The sequence below is a fragment of the Clarias gariepinus genome, chromosome 22 (genome assembly GCF_024256425.1).
Source record: "Clarias gariepinus isolate MV-2021 ecotype Netherlands chromosome 22, CGAR_prim_01v2, whole genome shotgun sequence".
NCBI classification, from domain to species: Eukaryota; Metazoa; Chordata; class Actinopteri; order Siluriformes; family Clariidae; genus Clarias; species Clarias gariepinus.
The window spans coordinates 7,059,538-7,079,334 of NC_071121.1; the positions used below are offsets into that span (position 1 = coordinate 7,059,538).

The window sequence follows — 19,797 nt, forward strand, 5'->3', positions numbered from 1 at the left end:
AGCTTAGGCTAATTGGCTTCCGGCCCCCCACGACCCTTTCTACAGCATTAAAGGGGTATAGACTATGAGTGAGCGAATTTTATTTTATTATCTGCAATCTTTCCTTTTTAGGTCACTTTTCAGTTGTTTAAGCATTTCACTGCATATCATCTTGTGTATGGTACAAATACAGATTTGTACTGTATAAGAAATTTCTATCTTGCTCAAGCTTATATATACATATATATATACTATATATTATATAGCCTATACTCTTTATAAATAAAATATTAAATATGTACATTGTGTACTAATGAAGAGAGTTTTTTTTTACATGTTCTAAACTTGACCTGATAGTCTTTGGAGCATTGGAGATTCAAAGACAAAGCAACATTGCATGCCACATCTCTGATTTCCGTGAAGTCTATTATTGCTTAGTTGCACATTACTGAGCCATGGAGCACTGCCGAACACCTGGCTCAGAGGGCCTATGGTATGTTAGGCATCTTCTTCTATGTTAGGAAAGGTCTTACAAAAATGAGATTTGCATTTGAATCAAATCTATGTTGAAATGGTATGTTTAATATAAGTTCTTATCACAAAAATCTCTTTATTTCATGATGTAAGCGCAGCATGTCACATGTCGCCACTTCACAGTTACCTTGCCTCTGATTCAATCCTTGCCTTGGGATCCTCTATAGAAAGTTTGCCATGTTCTCTATATGACGCTGTAGGTTTCCTTGGGTTTCCCCCACCGCTTATAAACATGCTAATAAAGGACCTAGCAATTCTATAATGACAGGTGTAAGTTATTGTGTGACTCTGTGTGTATATGTGTGTGCATGTTGGACTAGCATGTCTCCTAGTATTTCCACTTTGTTCCTGGAATAGGCTCCACAGCTGCCAAAACCCTGACCAGAATACTGAATGCAGGTTGATAAAGTGTTAAAAAGTAAAACAAGACACTTATCTTTAAGTCAAATTATCATACAACACAAAGATTTTAGGCATTAAATGAAAATTTGGGAACGCCAATTGTACGTTGTTAAAACAATTTTGTTGGTGCTGCACTCTAGTTTAATCAATAAATAATGTGCTGTGTAAGACTTCAGTAAAAATATTTTAGAACAGAATAGTTATTGTACTTGTAGGCTACTTATCAGTTAGCTGTAACTGTATATTCATGTCGTCAGACAAACCTTTGATGCTTGCTCAGTGAGGTTGCATTACGTTAACATTACAAATACTGCTGCGATTTCATCTTCCAAAGTCCAAAGTCTAAGCTGACAGCAATATGGAAGCTCTCCATTTCACAAGAGTTTGGATCAGATTAGAGGGTGAATCTCCTACAGCCTTTTCACAGCTTTTCTTTGTTTTTTACTCAGAATATAGCGGAACAACAAGTTTGAAAACATGATTTGTGTTATTTTGTGTGTAGATTTCTTGCAGTAGAAAAACCATCCATATGGAAGCTGTTTGAAACAACCACGTACTGTTTTTACAAGCCATCTTCATGTAGGTAAGGCGATCTGTGACATGTAAATGTAATTACGTAATCAAACTTACGAATGGTAGGATTTTATTCATTTGCCTGTTCATTTGTAATTGCCATATTGTAATGTTCTCATACATATGTGACAGGCATAAATAGAGTTCAGTCATGCTATGATTTCACATTGACGTCTCTGTATTTTATTGCAACATTTTTATTGTCTCACTCTCTCACACTCTCTGTGTAGATATTTCGTAGTGAAGCGGAGTGTTTTCGTCTGCTATCTAAAACGCTAAGGATGCTTTTATGCCTAAGCGAGTAATAACAACTTATGCCCTCTGGGCGTTGGGAGGTCCACTGGGTCTTCACCACCTTTACCTCAGGAGGGACAGCCATGCTCTCTTGTGGATGCTCACTCTTGGTGGTTTTGGGTTCGGCTGGCTCAGAGACTTCTTCCGAATCCCAGCTTATGTTAGCGAAGCCAACAAAATGGCTGAGAGACTCAGACACCCATCTGGGACTCCTCCACCAGTAGGCTTGGTTCGTTTTGCTGGCCAGGTTTGTGTCGGCATTTACTTCGGATCAGTTGCTTTGGTTAGTCTGAACTCTCTGAGTTTCTTCTACCTGCTTGTGCTGCCATTGAGTGTTGGTGTAGGGGTCCACCTGGTGTCCTGCGTGGGTCAGCAGACTTCTGACCTGCAGAAGACCCTCACTGCTTGTATCATGACCTCCTCCATATTCTACGGCAGCTCGCTCTCACCTCTCCCTATCAGCATAGCAGCTAGTGTCACTGCAGCACAACATAGAAAGTTTAAACCTCGCCAACATGCCAGATCTCCACCGGAGCCACTCGGTTAGTCGTGCAATTAAACACAATCTGAATCACATATCTTATATGAAATATCTAATATAATTAAAGGTTTCATTATTAGAAATACACATATCTATGTTCTTACGTCATAATTTCATTCTTGTTGCCACTGTTAAGTGTATTCTAAGTGTATATCTATGATTCCCAGGACCTCGATTCTACCGTCTCAGCCTAGCCCTGCTGGCTTTCTCGGCTCCTCTAGGATACTGCATTTTTCACAACACCACAGCTACTTTATACTACATTTCGGACTGCGTGGCAACACTTCTTGATATGTTCTGGTTTATCCCTTGGTTGAGAGGGGTTGTGGAGTTCTTTCTGCTATTGCCATACCAGATTTTGTGTGCACTGACTGGAGGGAGTTACTATGAGGAAAGTTGGAAGAAAGTCCTGGAAATACTTCTTAATGAGTACAGCAAAAGAGAAATAGAGGCAATGAAGGTAAGAACAAATAGACCAAGTTTAATATGAAATCAGCTGGTTTAAAGCTTTTCTCAATGTCTACACGTGAAGCTTGAATCACAAAATTAAGCTCCTGATTTATGAACCTGCTGCTCAAGCAATTCACACCCTAAACAGGTATGAAGTAAGAAAAAAAAGGTTCTATTTTAATGCACTATTTCTCAATCTTGGCCTGGGGGACCTATTCCCTGGAGGTTTTATTTTTTTTCTCTCCTCTAGCACAAACAAGTACATATATATAAAAAAACCTCCAGGGAATGAATGAATATATATATATACAGTATTTTGACCAAGTTTATATATATATGTATATATATATAAACTCAGCAAAAAAAGAAACGTCCCTTTTTCAGGACTGTGTATTTTAACAATAATGTTGTAAAAATCCAACTTTATAGTTGGATATATAACTTTACAGATCCTAATTGTAAAGGGTTTAAACAATGTTTTCCATGCATCTTTAATTAACCATAATCAATTAATTAACATGCACCTGTGGAATGGTCGTTAAGACCTTAATAGCTGACAGAAAGTAAGCATTTAAGGTCACAGTTCTAAAAACGCAGGACACTAAAGAGACTTGTCTACCGAATGTGAAAAACACCCTAAGAAAGATGCCCAGGATCCTTGCTCATCTGCGTGAACGTGCATTAGGCATGCTGCAGGGAGGCATGAGGACTGCTGATGTGGCTAGGGCAATAAATCGCCATGTCCGCACTGTGAGACGCCTAAGACAGCGCTACAGGGAGACAGGAAGGACAGCTGATCATCCTCGCAGTGGAAGACCACATGGAACAACACCTGCACAGGATCGGTACATCCGAATATCACACCTGCGTGACAGGTACAGGATGGCCACAACAACTGGCCGAGTCACACCAGGAACACACAATCCCTCCATCAGTGCTCAGACTGTCCGCAATAGGCAGTCCATGAGAGGAGATGCACTGCAGTACTTCAAGCAGCTGGTGGCCACACCGGATACTGACTGGTACTTTTGATTTTGAGCCTCCCTTCATTCAGGGACACATTGTGAAACATTTTTAGTTTATGTCTTATGGTGTTGCCTCTTTTAGTGCTTATACACATTAAGTTTACTGAAAGTAAAAACAGTTGAAAGTCAGAGGACGTTTCTTTTTTTGCTGAGTCTATATATATATATATATATATATATATATATAAAGTATACTGTATATGGACTATAAATAAATGAGATATTGTTTAAAATGACAAACGATGCTCACCAACACTGATTATTTTACCATAGAAGTGTCTCCAAAAGTGTTTTATTCACCTTATACCACAGCTGCTCATCAGTCATTGTAATGATGAATTTTTTATCATAATTGCTCTTTTTTCTCACCAAGTCATCTGTCCTGAAGGCTTACACCTCACAGGAACCTGAGACACCTCAGATTTCGTCTATAAATATAAGGAAAATAATCTTCTTCACCATATCAGTGACAGATTTTCCACCTTTATTCTTAACTTTATATTATGAATCTACCGAAAATGACTCACTAAAGAAACAATAAAGCATTAGAATTAATATAGGCCTAACATTTAATTTAGATTTTATTTACTGGCAGTAATATCGTCAGAACTGCTGTTATAGAAAATTAATCACCAGCACTGTGGTGTAATATGTTTTTGTATATAAATTATTATTATTATTTTTTTTTTTTAAAGAATTTTTAGTTCAAACATATACATTTCTCTTCCTGACAGTGATCTAAATATTCACCAATAACATAATTATACCCTTCACCTTATATCTCATCTTTGTAAGTCCTCTCTCTGGATATCAGTTAACACACACATACATTCCATGCATACACACATTCTTCCTAATAAATGTCTTATACTGTAAATATGCCAGATGTCATACAGAGCCTACTTCAAATGAGGTCTAAAGAAAAATGGCTTGAGCAGAATTACTTTTCAGCATGTTTATATTCATCTGTATATTTTTACTTGTGATATCTATTGTTGTTTAGCTGTAAATATTCAAATTTTTGTAAAACAGAAACACTTTTGGAATGAATGATGCAATAAATATGCAGTAGTTCTCATAGGATGCTGTTATGAGACTAAAGCATGCCTATGCTGCCCAGAACCCATTTAATTAAATTTGACTGTGAAAATAAATATTTAAATTATTTATGACTGTTGGAACCAAGAACACAATGTCCTGAACAAAGTCTCAGTGCTGTCCTCTGTTCTAGGTGCTGTCAGTGTCTGAGGGTGCCACGCTGGAGGATATCTCCCACAGCTACAGGGAACTTGCTAAGTTATGGCACCCGGACCGAAACCCCAATAAGAAACAAGAGGCAGAAGAGATGTTTATTAAAATCAATGAGGCATATGAGACACTGCTCCACAGATATAAGCCTCGAAGCAGGAAATGACTTCAGACTGCATGTTTGTTGTAGTCTGCCATCCAGTGGTTATAAATTGTACTTTCATTAAGATATCCCTGTTTGGAGGACATTAAACTAACACACTGATGCTCATCACATTTTGGTGTCATGCCCTGCAATAAATCGGCATTCCCCCAGAGTATTTGTGGAATAGTTTCTAGCTCCACCCTTGCTGACCCTAACCAGGTTTAAACAGCTTTGGACATAAAGTCGAGAATACCTTTATTATCATCTCAACCATATACAATATAGAGTACACAGTAAGATGAAATAACCGTGTCCAGGATTATGCTTCACTGAATGAATTAACAAATTTCAGCTCTGTGCTCCACTGATTAAAACAAGTTGAGAAAAGTTTGAAACCTATCCCAAGCTGGCGTACACCCTGGATCGGCTGCCAGTCCATCACAGGGCACAAGGACACAGTGTACAAGCACACGCACTCACACATTTACTCACTACAGGCAGTTAATTTAAAAACGCCAGTTAGTTTACCCTGCATGTCTTTGTACTGCGGAAGGAAACCCAAGTACCTGGAAAGTACAGGGAGAACATGCAAACTCCGTGCACACAGAGCCAAGGCAGGACTCGAACCCACGACCCTGGAGGTGCAACAACTACACTACTGTGCCACCTATCTACCTTTAAACCATTTAGCAGACACATTTTCTCCAAACTGAACTAAACAAGTAAAATAAATGCTGCAAAAAATAAGCATTTTTACTATTCAATTAAAAAAAATGGACAGATTGCAAGCAAACAGTTAAAAAGATGATTTAGAGTAAATGATCTATCTTGATTAATAGAGGAAATTTTGAAATTAAGAAATTACCAAACTTTGCATGTCTTTATATAATTATATAATTATAAAAAACAAACAAATCTACTGTTACATCAAGTTTTCTTTACTTCAGGTTTGAAGGTTAACTTTCTTATTCAACTGCTTTATTAGAGCAGTTGAAATAATTTTAGCACTTACACTGCAACGTTACATCTGTTTGATTATAATAAAATATTAATATATATATTGAAACATATTTAATACTTTACACATATAAGACAATATGTAAATAACAACTTAATAAATAAACATGTAAAACATGCACAAAATAATATCAAATCAATCTGTGTATAATGGAACTTGTGATCGTTTTTACTTTTTAGCTTTTGCAAAATCATGCAGTAACACATAATACTGGTGCTGCACAATTAATCACATAAAAATCTAAATCGCAATATGGACCTGTGCAATTATTTAATCACAAAAGGCTGCAATTTATTACACATGTGCAAACTATGCATAGGAAGGAATTTATATAAAGTTTGTCAATAACTTTAGTATTTGTTTATTTTATATTTAAAAAGTATATTAAATACTTTGGAGGTGATAAATAAATATTTGCAAACATTGTCTTAATGAGATAATTTGCTCCATTATTTGCTGTTAGCCTAGATAAATATGTCTAAATATAAAATGGCAGATTTATTAGTTAAAAGTCAAAAATATCAAAGGTTTAAATTGCGATCCATATCTGTCAAAATAATTGCAAGGTGATTTTTAAAAACCCTACGTAATCATAATAATGTTTGTGTTAGCATTTTCTTACACAAAATTTATGCAGTGCTTTCCTTGTGTGCAGCAAAATGTTTTTATATATTTTTATGTGCTGTTGATTTTTTATTTTAAAATGCGCTGAAAACCTAAAGTTGAATATCTAATTGAAAAAAATCCCATACTGACTAGTGATCACTACCTTATTTTTAGTATTAAATGTTATAAAAGGGAATAATAATAATAATAATAATAATAGTAATAATAATAATAATAATAATAATAATAATAATAATAACAAGTGGGTTTGAAAAATGAAAAAGTGAAAAGTGAAGAAAAATTGTTATGGTTAAGCTTTCTGTGATAAGAGGTTTATTTAACATATTTTATAAAAGCAGTCTCTGCTGACACTACACTGGAACTGTCAGTAAGTTTTCCAGTTCAGGAACATGGTCAGGACCAATGACTTTAAACTTCCCTGTAACATGATAAGACCATTTTTGGATTAATAACCGAGAGAGAAGCAAAGAGAGGTTGATGAGAGAATGACCATTTATAGTGGTCCTGACAAGTAATAACAGGAGCTTACTTGTCTCACAGACATTCAACAATGCTAGAATTTGTCTTGTCAAAGCAGATCTAACTAAAAAGAGTGGTTTTATCTTTTTTCCACTTTACATGTAGCGGTAATCTCTTCAGTTCAAACTGATCATCATTAGCCCGAACTCATCAAAAATCAGCTGTAAGGTATAAACTTCCAATCGGACTTGACAATAAGAACTTTTATCACCAACTACGTCACAACCTGATGGGCCCATGGAGATAAGAATTAAATCTGTGAACACATACTGTATGTGGGTTGTTATTAATAGTAAGTAATAATAGTATTAGTTGTTTTCCATTTAAAGCAATTTCTTCTCTACATATTAAATAGTCATTTCCAACCAAAATGTTTCATTCTGCCGGTCTGCTTTTATCACATCAAAATGTTACCACTTACTCACTCAATGTCTAGATCGCTCCATTCTGTTTACAGGGTTGTGGGGGTCCTGAACACCCTGGATGGGGTGTCAATCCATCGCAGGGTATAGACACACACATACACACACACACACACACACACACAAACACTACGGGCGATTTAGAAACATCATATCTTTGGACAGTCTGAGGAAACCGGAGCATCAGAAGGAAACCCGAGCATCAGGAGGAAACCCACCAAGCACAAGGAGAACATGCAAACTCCATGCACACAGACCAGAGGACGGAATTAAACCCAGACACTAGAGGTGCAAGGTGACAGTGCTAACCGCTACGCCAATGTATCCTGCCATTATCTTACCAAAGAAGTCCAATTATAAGAACTGTAGTCGACCAATCAAACACTGGCAATATAACTCTAAAATATCACGCAGTGTTTATTAATAAATCAAAAGTGAATTAATACGAAAAAAAGCAAACCGCCTCAGGACAAAATGCAAAACTGGCTGAACAGAATTTAATGAAACTTTGGTAGTACTTTGGTATTTGCCTAAAGTTAAACCTGTGCCATAAATTAAATCAAAATGTTAAGTAAAAGTGATGTTATAAATAGTTAATAAGCTACTTGCTCAATGTAAACAAACACCTGCACCAATATATATTAACTACTTAGAAAAGCTAAACTGAATATTTTTACTGGGATTAGTTACTATTTCAAATCACCACTGAAAAAAAAGTTCTGAAGTGGTATAAGTGAATTTTAACACGCTGGGCAAAACTAATTGAAAAGACAAATTGAATCCTTATCTTGAAATTTTGAAAAGCTCTTTATCCGATCTACTTTTTCGATTTCACATCTGTTATTTACTCTCCGAACAGGGAGTGTATTTGGCTGATGACAAAAAAGGTAAAACGTAGTGTACAAAAATTATCTTACAAATTTTTTATTTCTTCAACTACCTTTATCTTATCTTGATCCAATCTACTTTTTCAAACCAGGCAGACATATACTTGGGCTGCAACCTGAATTATTAATAATATCACTGATTACATTAAAGCTGATCAGCTTATTTTTAGCTTTAACCTTTTTAACTCTTTCTACAAACTATTTTCCCGCTACTTTCTTTCCTTGCATGCCAAACAATTTATCGACGCTCCCTGTGTGCTGATTTGCCGATCGGGAATCCCACAGATCGATTCGTCAGGTCTGAATCCCAGCACAGGCCCGGAAGTTGTTTGGGATTTCAGGTAAAAGATCCCGGAGATGCTGCCTTCGCCCGAGAAAACAAACAGTGCTCCTGTTATATAAATACAGCAACCAGAGTCGATCGCCAGGTAAGGGAAATAACTCAACAGGTGCGTGCTGGTTTGCTGGTTGACGAAAGATGACACTAAGAGACAGAACTTGCTGTGCATGCTGTGTTTGAGCGAGTTTACGTAGCCGGCTAACGCTAGCTAAGCTAAACGGCATCTGGCGAGTGGTGGCTGCCATAGCAACGCCGACGGGCTCTCGAGAAACATTATGCTTTAGCATTAGCTTGTCACGTCCGAATATCGAGCATTTCCTCAGTATTTATTAAGTTTTAACATGTACACGCACTTTAACATCAATTGTCGTTGTTGGTTTATTCAGTTTGAAAACCTTATTTCTGCTCTGTCGCGTTTTGTTAGCTCTTTAGCTACCCGTGCTAGCTGCTTCGACTCAACCAGACGGGGGCTGAATTCCAAATGCCTCCCTCCTCCCTGTACAAGTGCACTACATAGACTATAAAACAACGACTTCCACGCTTTACCTAGTGCACTATACGTCCCGTAGGGAGTTGTTTGGATCGTAGCCAGGGTGTCACCGACGGTGCTGCAGACGTGACACATGTCACTGGTGTTTTTGTCAGCAGAACTATGAACAGTTTTGTATTTCTGCTAACTCTAGACAGTTTTTTTTTCTGATGAGGCTGGAATTATGTCTCACTGTATCTGCTGTGTATATAAACGTGCATGACTCTGACACTCTACCATGGAGGGAATTTGATTCCTTAAACACTCAGTACCCACTTTATCCTGGTCATATACATATATGCATGTATACTGTATACACTGGAAACACTGGGCATGAGGCATGTGCTAAGGTATGCCAGCACCGTAAGCACACCACAAGCAATTTATCATAACCACGCCACCTGCAGTCATTCTTTGCGAAGAAACTGAAATTCTGGCGCAGGAAAGGCAACACTATCAGCTGTCATCTACCGTCACTTGAGATGTCAAATGCATATCAGCTCTAGCACTCACTCACTCATCGTCTATAGCGTTTTATACTGTCTACAGGGTCACAAGAGCCTATTCTATGAGACCTAGGGCACGAGGCAGGGTTCACCCTGAACGGGGTGCCAATCCATCGCAGGGCACACACACGCACACACATTTACTCACTCACTATAGACAATTTGGGATCTGTATGTTTTTGGACTGTGGTAGGAAACTCACCTAGTACAGGGAGAACATGTAAACTTCATGCTCACAGACCTAAGGTGGGAATCGAACCCAGACCCTATAAGAACAAGTTGACAGTACTATCCACTAAGCCTCTTGAGATTTGTGTGTCAATTCAATTTGTGTGTGTGTGTTTAGTGTGTTTTTTTCCCCTCCCCATTATAAAATTCCCTCTGTTAGGTCTCAGACATAGGACCATGTCATAGAATGCATTTTTTTTTCCAAATGCTAACCTAGCAAATATCTGTTTGTCAAGTTGTCATTACATTTCTGTCTGCTTTTTGATAGGGTCTCACCTGAAGAGGAGGGCATTGAGTAATTCTCTGCTCCTTCTTATTTCTTGCTCTGCTCTTTGATAGGTCACATGTAAAAGGGGACTTCACGTCTTTCTTAAAGCTTTATATAAATCAGAAACTAGGAGATGCGTACTTGCGGTAGGATTGAAGATTTTTAATAAGAAATCAAAAAAATAAAGTAATCATATAATGAAGCCGCAAGGCTCACCACAAAGTTGCTGAGAAATAGATTATTAGATGTAAAAACGCAGAATGATCAGATTTCTGTGTTTTAACTTCTAGATCAAAGTCATCTGAGAGTTGTATGATTTATAACAATATATTTGAGGCAATTGTTATACTGCTGATGCAATTGGAGCCCTCATATCTCTTGTGCCTTCTTTTCATTTACAGGCAGCTGGTGTGAGAATGAATGCTGACGATTGCAATGGCCGTTCTTACATGTCAGGTATTAATTTTTCCTGCTGGTATTGTTTCTCTAGTAGAGTTCTCTCCTAAGTTGCTTGATTTATGTCGTACGCTTGTTTTGCAGGCAGTGGAGATTCTTCGACAGAACGGGAGTTTTTTGCAGGGCTAAGGGGACCTACAGTGAGCACTCCTAACAGTCAGCACTCCTCTCCCAGTCGCTCCGTCAGTGGTCCGTAGCGCTCTGGGTACAGACTACCGTACTTGTGTTTTTTCTTGCTACGAGCATGCTTGTGACGAGTTTATTCCGTTTTTTTATTTCTGTCCAGCAAATTCGATCAAAGTGGAGCTCTACAGCGATGAAGAAGCTGGTAGTGCCCCACTTGCAGAGAGAGGAGGAGGAGAGAGGGATGAGGGATGGAAGCAGGATAAGGGAGATATCCCCGAGGAGGTAGGCGGAGAGACTGGAGGAGACGTAGGCGGAGGAGTGCTGGGTGAAGGAGGGAGCGGTTCACCTGGACCCATTCGGCTCCCTAATGGGAAATTGAAGTGTGATATATGTGGGATGGTCTGCATTGGCCCTAATGTACTGATGGTACACAAACGCAGCCATACTGGTGAGTAATGTTAATGTTAATGAGTAATGTTAATGTTGTGTTTCTAATTCTAATTAACCGATTAACCTCAACGTTTTTGCTGCAAAAATGTTTCATAGGCGAGCGGCCATTCCAGTGTAACCAGTGTGGTGCGTCCTTCACGCAGAAGGGCAACCTGCTGCGCCACATCAAGCTCCACTCTGGTGAAAAGCCCTTCAAATGTCCCTTCTGTAACTACGCCTGCCGCCGTCGTGACGCACTCACAGGACATCTCCGCACACACTCTGGTAAGTCACCAAGATGTGTTGTGAAGAAATTACTTTTTTTTTTTATGCAGCACTGAACACCTTTTCTAGTTTTGGGCATAATAAGATGTCTATGTGGGAATGCACTATTGATTTGGAGCCCGATTCATTCCTTTAAAGATTGAGCAGCTCTGCCAGAGGATAGAATTCTTCTTTTATGTTATAATTTTTTTTACCCCCTCAAAAAAATTTCAAGTGACCTCACAGCAGTTTTTAATCATATAGTCGTGACATTTAGAAAATTATCAAAACAGGATATCCTGCTCACGCTCTTAAAATGTTGATGCACATTTACCTGGGGTAATGTGAAGCAGGCTACCTTTTTACCGCTATTCTGAACCCTGTGGTTCGGAGAAATGACAGCCAAGTGTCACGGAGTTTTTCGAAATTACGCAAATGTCACAAACTATCCGTGTGGTTTATGTCTTTATTATTACGGATGTCAAACAGTTGATGAGAGACTTTTCGGGTAAATTTATACAATTCAGGAAATTAGTTTCAGCGAAGTAGTTTCGTTCTAGTAAAAGTGACAATACTTTTTTTTTTCTTTAGTCTCATTTAATTTGCACCTGCTCTATATACCTCTTCACTTTATAAATTGTATTGGACAAAGTGTTCTATTAAGTCTCAGACCATATTGTAGCCAAAATAAAATACACTATACTGTATGTTTATAGAGTGCATTGTATTATAGTATTTAATTATAGTAAATTAGATTCAGATAATTAATAGAGATTAGAGATTAATAGATCAACAAGGCTGCTACAATATATACCTGTTGCAAGATATAGTGCAGATTTACTCACAGGTTTGCATATTTATTTAAAAATGTGGAATATGAATACATTAATATAGTTATGGCTCTTAAAATTAAGCTTCTTTTTTTGGTTTTATTACAGTCTGTAAAGCTTAATTAAAGTTAAGTTACAGAGCACTCCCCTGCCTTGTGTAAAGCCCCACACCTGACGGTGTACTTTTAAGCCAAATCAAGACATGAGTTTTAGAAATTTCCTATAGATTCCAGGACAGGATTTTGTCAGCACAGAGCTTTTCGCAGCTTTAAAGGTCTTGAAGAACTCCGTGTCTTTCATCACTGGTAAATGAAAGCAGTTTGCAGAGGCTTGTCCAAACCAAACAGAGTGAACATACACTTCACTGGGACAAAACTGGCCAGGTGATGAGCAGCGCCTGGTTTCCTCCAGATGTAAATTTGGCATCTGGACAAATAATTTAGTCTTAGCTTGATCAGACCATAAAATCCTATGGCTGGAGATGATGCTAAGAGATTTTCAAAAAAAATTTTGTTAATTCGAATCAACGTTTTAACATGATTGTATATGTTCATATGTATGAATATTTATTTAAAAAATTAAACCATACATAAATGCTGTTTAAAAGTTGAAACCAATATGAAGATAAACATTTCACACGAATAACCATTTTCTACAGTGCATACCCTTGTGTAAGGTTAAAAAAGGAAAAGAAAAACAGACTTGGAGCAAAATGTTTACATACCACTTTAGAGATTTGGAATTAATACAGGTTTGAAAAGTCAGATGTCAGTTTGTTTAAAATATAATCCACAAGCAGCAGTGAGCCGGTCAGAATTATGCTGTTTTTTTTACCTTGGAAAGTCAACAGACAAACTGAACACGCTCATGTTTTTTTTTTTTTTTTTTTTTTTTTTTAAACATGCTAGGCAGCTAACTTGAGTGAGTGATTTGTTTTGTCTTCAGTGATAAACTGTATAGTAATTTTTATTTTATTTAACACACAAATATCTCTGGTTATTCATTAAACTAAAGATAATACTTGTAATCAGCCATGTTGATTTGACATCATTCTATAAAGAACTCAGATTTGAGATTAATAATAGAGTTGATTTCTCAGATGGTTTGGCATTTCATGGTCTACATTTTTTTACTCTGTTGAGAAAGTTTTGCCCAAATAATAATAGTGCTGTCTACAAGTATAGTAAATTATATATATTCTTTTATATCCTTTAGATATCACCATATGTAAAAGAAAAATATTTTTGCTCTATTTATAGATTGTCACTATTTTTCCAAAATCTATTCTAATAATTTTTTTTTTTTATAAAATAGTATATTTAAATTATTATTATTTTTTTTTTTTGTTGTAAAAAAATAAATCTAAATTATAATCAACAGTTGTTCAAAAAAGTTCCAATATGACGGGTTCTTTCATCTTCCATTTGTAACAATGGACATTTGCTATTGAATTTTTTATAATACATTTACAAAACATTGTGAAGGATCATGAACCGTGCTGATGCATGAACAATTATTGAATGAAGTCAAATCAAAATGGAGAAATAGTAAGTTAAAATCTTCGCCGTAGTTATTTAAGGCTGTTCTTTGTTAGCACCCACAGTGCTTCAGTTTTGTTCCTAATACTGTTCTGTAATATTATTTTAGTTTCCTGTGGGGAAACTGTGGGGAAGCCCTATAAGTGCAATTACTGTGGGCGCAGCTACAAGCAGCAGAGCACACTGGAGGAGCACCGTGAGCGCTGCCACAGCTACCTACAGAGTCTGGACCACCAGCCTGCCCACAGCACGCAGTCTGCACAGGGTAAATCGATCATTACCAACCCCTGACCCTGATGAATGTGTGTCTGTGAGTGTTTTTCTTATTTTCCTATTATATTGTCCATTGCACAGGTGAGGAATGTCGTAACATGGACATGATGGGTGACCCTCTGATCCAGCCCTTTTCAGAAAAGATGACCTTCATTGAACGCGTGGCAAACAGCATCACTAAAAGGAAGCGCTCCACACCTCAAAAGTTTCTGGGTAGGCTGCTTTCAGTCCATCACTTGTGGGTTTATATTAGGCAGACTCTGTAAATCCTTAAATGCCATAATGGCTCCTGCAATATTAATATCATGTAAAAGCCAAACTGCAAATAAACACAGTGCAACACAACAACTTTAGGTGTAAGATCCTCCTGCATTCTGATCACAAATGTTCCTGATGAGTGTTGTGTGGGTGTTTTGGCAAAATCAAGGAATGGAATTCAACGAATGTGAATGTTTTTGGTAAAGAATAATTTGTGCTAGTCTATCAGTGTCAGGACCGTTTAATATCACATGGAATTTTGAAGTTGCAGCTAAGTTTGTGTGCGTGTTTAGGAAGTGTATTTCTTTATTTGAGATTATATGCATATTTTAATATGTGATTACTAATGCAAAAAAAATACTTGTGTATGTGTGTGTGTGTGTGTGTGTGTGTATATATATATATATATATATATATATATATATATATATATATATATATATATATATATACACACACACACACGTTGGAATTCAACGAATGTGAATGTTTTTGGTAAAGAATAATTTGTGCTAGTCTATCAGTGTCAGGACCGTTTAATATCACATGGAATTTTGAAGTTGCAGCTAAGTTTGTGTGCGTGTTTAGGAAGTGTATTTCTTTATTTGAGATTATATGCATATTTTAATATGTGATTACTAATGCAAAAAAAATACTTGTGTATGTGTGTGTGTGTGTGTGTGTGTGTATTTATATATATATATATATATATATATATATATATATATATATATATATATACACACATACACACACACACTGTGTATATACACTTACCCAAAGGATTATTAGGAACACCATACTTATACAGTGTTTGACCCCTTTCGCCTTCAGAACTGCCTTAATTCTATGTGGCATTGATTCAACAAGGTGCTTAAGAAATGTTGGCCCATATTGATAGGATAGCATCTTGCAGTTGATGGGATGGGATGCAGCAGATTTGTGGGATGCACATCCAGGGCACGAAGCTCCCGTTCCACCACATCCCAAAGATGCTCTGTTGGGTTGAGATCTGGTGACTGTGGGGGCCATTTTAGTACAGTGAACTTATTGTCATGTTCAAGAAACCAATTTAAAATGATTTGAGCTTTGTGACATGGTGCATTATCCTGCTGAAAGTAGCCATCAGAGGATGGGTACATGGTGGTCATATAGGGTTGGACAAGGTCAGAAACAATGCTCAGGTAGCCCGTGGCATTTAAACGATGCCCAGTTGGCACTAAGGGGCCTAAAGTGTGCCAAGAAAACATCCCCCACACCATTACACCACCACCACCAGCCTGATGGATGATGGATCCATGTTCTTATTCTGTTTACGCCAAATTCTGACTTTACCATTTGAATGTCTTAACAGAAATCGAGACTCATCAGACCAGGCAACATTTTTCCAGTCTTCAACTGTCCAATTTTGGTGAGCTTATGCAAATTGTAGCCTCTTTTTCCTATTTGTAGTGGAGATGAGTGGGGGTCTTCTGCGGTGGTGGCCCATCCGCCTCAAGGTTGTGCGTGTTGTGGCTTCACAAATGCTTTGCTGCATACCTTGGTAGTAACAAGTGGTTATTTCAGTCAAAGTTGCTCTTCTATCAGCTTGAATCAGTCGACCCATTCTCCTCTGACCTCTAGCATCAACAAGGCATTTTCACCCACAGGACTGCCGCATACTGGATGTTTTTCCCTTTTCACACCATTCTTTGTAAACCCTAGAAATGGTTGTGCGTGAAAATCCCAGTAACTGAGCAGATTGTGAAATACTTAGACCGGCCCGTCTGGCACCAACAATCATGCCACAATCAAAATTGCTTAAATCACCTTTCTTTCCCATTCTGACATTCAGTTTGAAGTTCAGGAGATTGTCTTGATCAGGACCACACCCCTAAATGCATTAAAGCAACTGCCATGTGATTGGTTGATTAGATAATTGCATTAATGAGAAATTGAACAGGTGTTCCTAATAATCCTTTAGGTGAGTGTATGTATTTTTTATATATATTTATAAAAATGACAGAGGCTACACTTCAAATACTCAAGTGTATAATTAGGGCTGCCATATTAACGCGTTAATGCACATGATAATTCTACAAATTTTTTGTTTAACAAAAGTTTTTACATATAACCAGTTTGACCCGAATGTCTTCCCATAATCACAGCCCACTTACCTTACTGTATGAGATAATTGCATGTTTAAGGCGGCTAATAGGATGACTGAGAAAACATCACCAGGTGTGCTGAACAGCAAGTTTTATTATAAAATGATTGTAGAACATTGTGTGAACTATTTTTACAAGAATACATTAGATGTATGATGTGGGAGGAGTGGCTCAGCCAGTTATGGCCCTAGACTATTGATTTGCAGATCTGAATTCGAGAGATTTTAATTTAACATTTGTTAAATGTTTGTTTGAGATATTATAAAACTGCATGATCTGGTTCCTTTTACAAGTTCGTCATGGATTTCTTTATTCCAGCTTTGCACATTTATAATACAATTAAATCTAAGTGTTCTGAAATTGTGATTAATCATGATCAATCACAGACTGTTACTGAATAAAAAAAAACAGCACTAGGTATAATCAAATCTGTTTTGCTTATACAATAGTTCGATTTGGTGAACCTTTAAATGCCTAATTGTAGCTATGTTGGTGTCTGCACAGGAGAAAAGCACATGCGACTGAACATGTCTGATGCACCTTATGAGATCAACTCCAGCCCTGAGAAAGAGCGGGATGCGATGGGTCCCAATGCTGGAAGTGACCCTGCTACTTTAGCTGTTATGGGAAGCCGCTACCTCCGCACCGCCCGAGGAGGAAGCGAAGAGGTCGAGCCTCCTCGCTCCCTGCGCCTGCCTCCTCACCCTACTTGTGTGTCTGAGTTTACCCCTGTCATCAGCTCCGTCTATGGCCACATCACCCCGCTGGGTCCGCGGCTAAACTGTGCAGGGGGCATCAACATGGTACTGCCTGGCCGAGAGGCAGGTGAGGGCCACGAAGACGTGCCCTCAGGGCGCAGCCATGCTGACTCGCCAAGCAATGGCTGCCAGGACTCCACGGATAACGAGAGCACCACAGAGGAGCAAGGCATCGGCCTTGGTGCTGTCAACCATCGAGGACGTGAGCGCCACAGTCCTAGTCACGCCAAAGAAATAGAAGTGGAAGGGGAGCGAGACAGAGGGGGCGTACCGGCCAAAGGGAGCCCTCGTTCTCCACCCTCGTCCAGTTTGGCCGTGCAGGTGGTGGATGGCGAGGGGCGGCCGGTGCGCTCATTCCGCTGCGAGCACTGTCGCATCTTCTTCCTGGACCACGTCATGTTCACCATCCACATGGGCTGCCATGGCTTCCGCCAGCCTTTTGAATGCAACATCTGCGGCCACCGCAGCCAGGACCGCTACGAGTTCTCCTCGCACATCGTCCGAGGAGAGCACCAAGTGGGCTGAACCATGTGGTAGTGGGGGTGGGGGGGTTGGCACGCAGGCAGGACGGGTATTTCAAAGTGGGAAAGAAGAAGGTAAGGAGGGACGCATGCTGCTTTCAGATGATACGGAGTCCAGTTTGGTCTGCACCAGATCAGGAGCAGGGGGGGGGACATACTGAGCACTTGCTTTTAGTATTAGTAAACAGCGGGCTTTCAATTTCCGAAGGCTAAGAGGCATGGGCACACAGGGAGTATTGCCTGTGCTTAAAGAAATAAAATTTAGAGGAGTTTGAGTAGAACCATCGGGACTGAATCCCACTCTCCGGTTGAACTCCCTAATCAATTAATTTGGCAAGACGCAGCTGTTTTGCTTTAGAAGTGCCTTTCTCCAGTGGGGTTTACCTTTTCTGGGTTAGATAGAGAATCTTGGTGCTCGAGCATGCTGCAGCAGGAGGCAAGGGTTAGCAAAATCTTGCCAGCAGCATTTCCGTACTGCATTTTCGAGGTTGTGAGGAGTGTATGGGTTTGTGTGAATGACGAGAGCGAATGAAACGAGATCCACAGCTGTAGTATAGTCTAAAGTGTACAGACGTTGTGTTCGTACTCCTTTTATGGTCATTTTAAGAGTCTGTGGAATTCAGAGGACTCAGGGAGGACACAGGGGACTGAAGGAAAAACTATGAAGTAGCAGCATAAGCTGCAGCCCTCTATAAGACTCAGAGACAAAGAGAGAGACAGGAGATCTGTGTGTTAGCCATATAAACGGAGCACACACACACATTGCCTTAAGTAGTTGCTTTATATTAACCCTGAGTTATCTAGTTGAATGGAGTATACTGTTTAATGTTGCGGTTTCAGGAGGCACCGTAAAACTCGTCTTTAATCCTGAGATGGCACAGCGTTCATTAGGGGGTTTTAAAAATTAGGCCACGTCTTAGACAGAATATATCTAAAATGCTCATGCTAAATGTTTTATTTAAGTAAAAACTAACTTGAAGAAAAAAAAAAAAACATGCCTTAGTATTGGAGTGTACCACAGCAGATAACCTTGGTCCTGCTCAATTCTCGGATTTGCTGGTTTCCTTTGTGCCTCAGAACTCGATTGTTGTTTTTACCTAGATAGACCTCACCTCAGTGGCGATGATAAAAGTTCATTGCAATCGCTCCTCAGGAATAGAGGAGTGTATTGCATCGTTCTTGCAGTACGAAAGTCCCCCTTATATCCAGCCTGTGCAACAAACCTGTTGATGAAACGTTTGCCTAGCTTTAGTTAATGAGGTACGTTTGTTTAATTTTTTTTTAAACAAAAAATGGGCTAAATGCTGCATACTAAGCGATTGCAAACGGGTGTAACAAACCACAGCGCAGCAAATGGAGCCTTAACGTGCTGGTGCAGATCAAACGAAGACCCATATTGCATTCTGTGACTCTGATGAACGATGAAGAGGGGATGATACCTCGGGGGAGGTTTGCACTTTTCTAACTCTCTGCTTAAATGTGAGTGTTTCCGCTGGGGCTGTCGGGTTGGGCAGGCATTTGGGGATGGGGTGGGGTGGTGTGGGGCGGGATTTGGGTTCTCGGGTTTGGTGGAGATCTTCTTAAAGCCTTTAGAAGATCCTACCCTACTCAATGGTAACTGAGCTTTGGAACATATTCTTTTGCTTTCTGAAATTGCTCGAT

General features: G+C 38.8%; 2 protein-coding genes across 6 annotated transcripts; both read left to right on the top strand.

The window, feature by feature from the left end:
- Positions 1-1,262: 1,262 nt before the first annotated feature.
- dnajc22 (DnaJ (Hsp40) homolog, subfamily C, member 22) lies at positions 1,263-5,989 on the top strand. Of its 3 annotated transcripts, none has more exons than XM_053483064.1 (5): positions 1,263-1,316; positions 1,418-1,498; positions 1,719-2,324; positions 2,491-2,783; positions 5,030-5,989. In XM_053483064.1, the coding sequence occupies exons 3-5, from the start codon at positions 1,778-1,780 to the stop codon at positions 5,210-5,212; spliced, it is 1,023 nt and encodes a 340-aa protein (XP_053339039.1). In that variant the 5' UTR covers positions 1,263-1,316; positions 1,418-1,498; positions 1,719-1,777; the 3' UTR covers positions 5,213-5,989. The 3 variants fall into 3 exon arrangements, with proteins under 3 accessions (XP_053339039.1, XP_053339041.1, XP_053339040.1); XM_053483066.1 differs by having other exon boundaries at positions 1,418-1,494; XM_053483065.1 differs by lacking the exon at positions 1,263-1,316 and having other exon boundaries at positions 1,339-1,498.
- Positions 5,990-8,978: 2,989 nt separating this feature from the next.
- ikzf4 (IKAROS family zinc finger 4) lies at positions 8,979-19,645 on the top strand. Of its 3 annotated transcripts, none has more exons than XM_053483400.1 (8): positions 8,979-9,092; positions 10,937-10,991; positions 11,076-11,180; positions 11,278-11,565; positions 11,664-11,831; positions 14,288-14,443; positions 14,533-14,664; positions 17,361-19,645. In XM_053483400.1, exons 2-8 carry the CDS (start codon positions 10,952-10,954, stop codon positions 18,137-18,139), a joined length of 1,668 nt encoding a protein of 555 aa, XP_053339375.1. In that variant the 5' UTR covers positions 8,979-9,092; positions 10,937-10,951; the 3' UTR covers positions 18,140-19,645. The 3 variants fall into 3 exon arrangements, with proteins under 3 accessions (XP_053339375.1, XP_053339373.1, XP_053339374.1); XM_053483398.1 differs by lacking the exon at positions 8,979-9,092 and adding an exon at positions 9,815-9,883; XM_053483399.1 differs by lacking the exon at positions 8,979-9,092 and adding an exon at positions 10,555-10,681.
- The last annotated feature ends 152 nt before the right edge of the window (positions 19,646-19,797 follow it).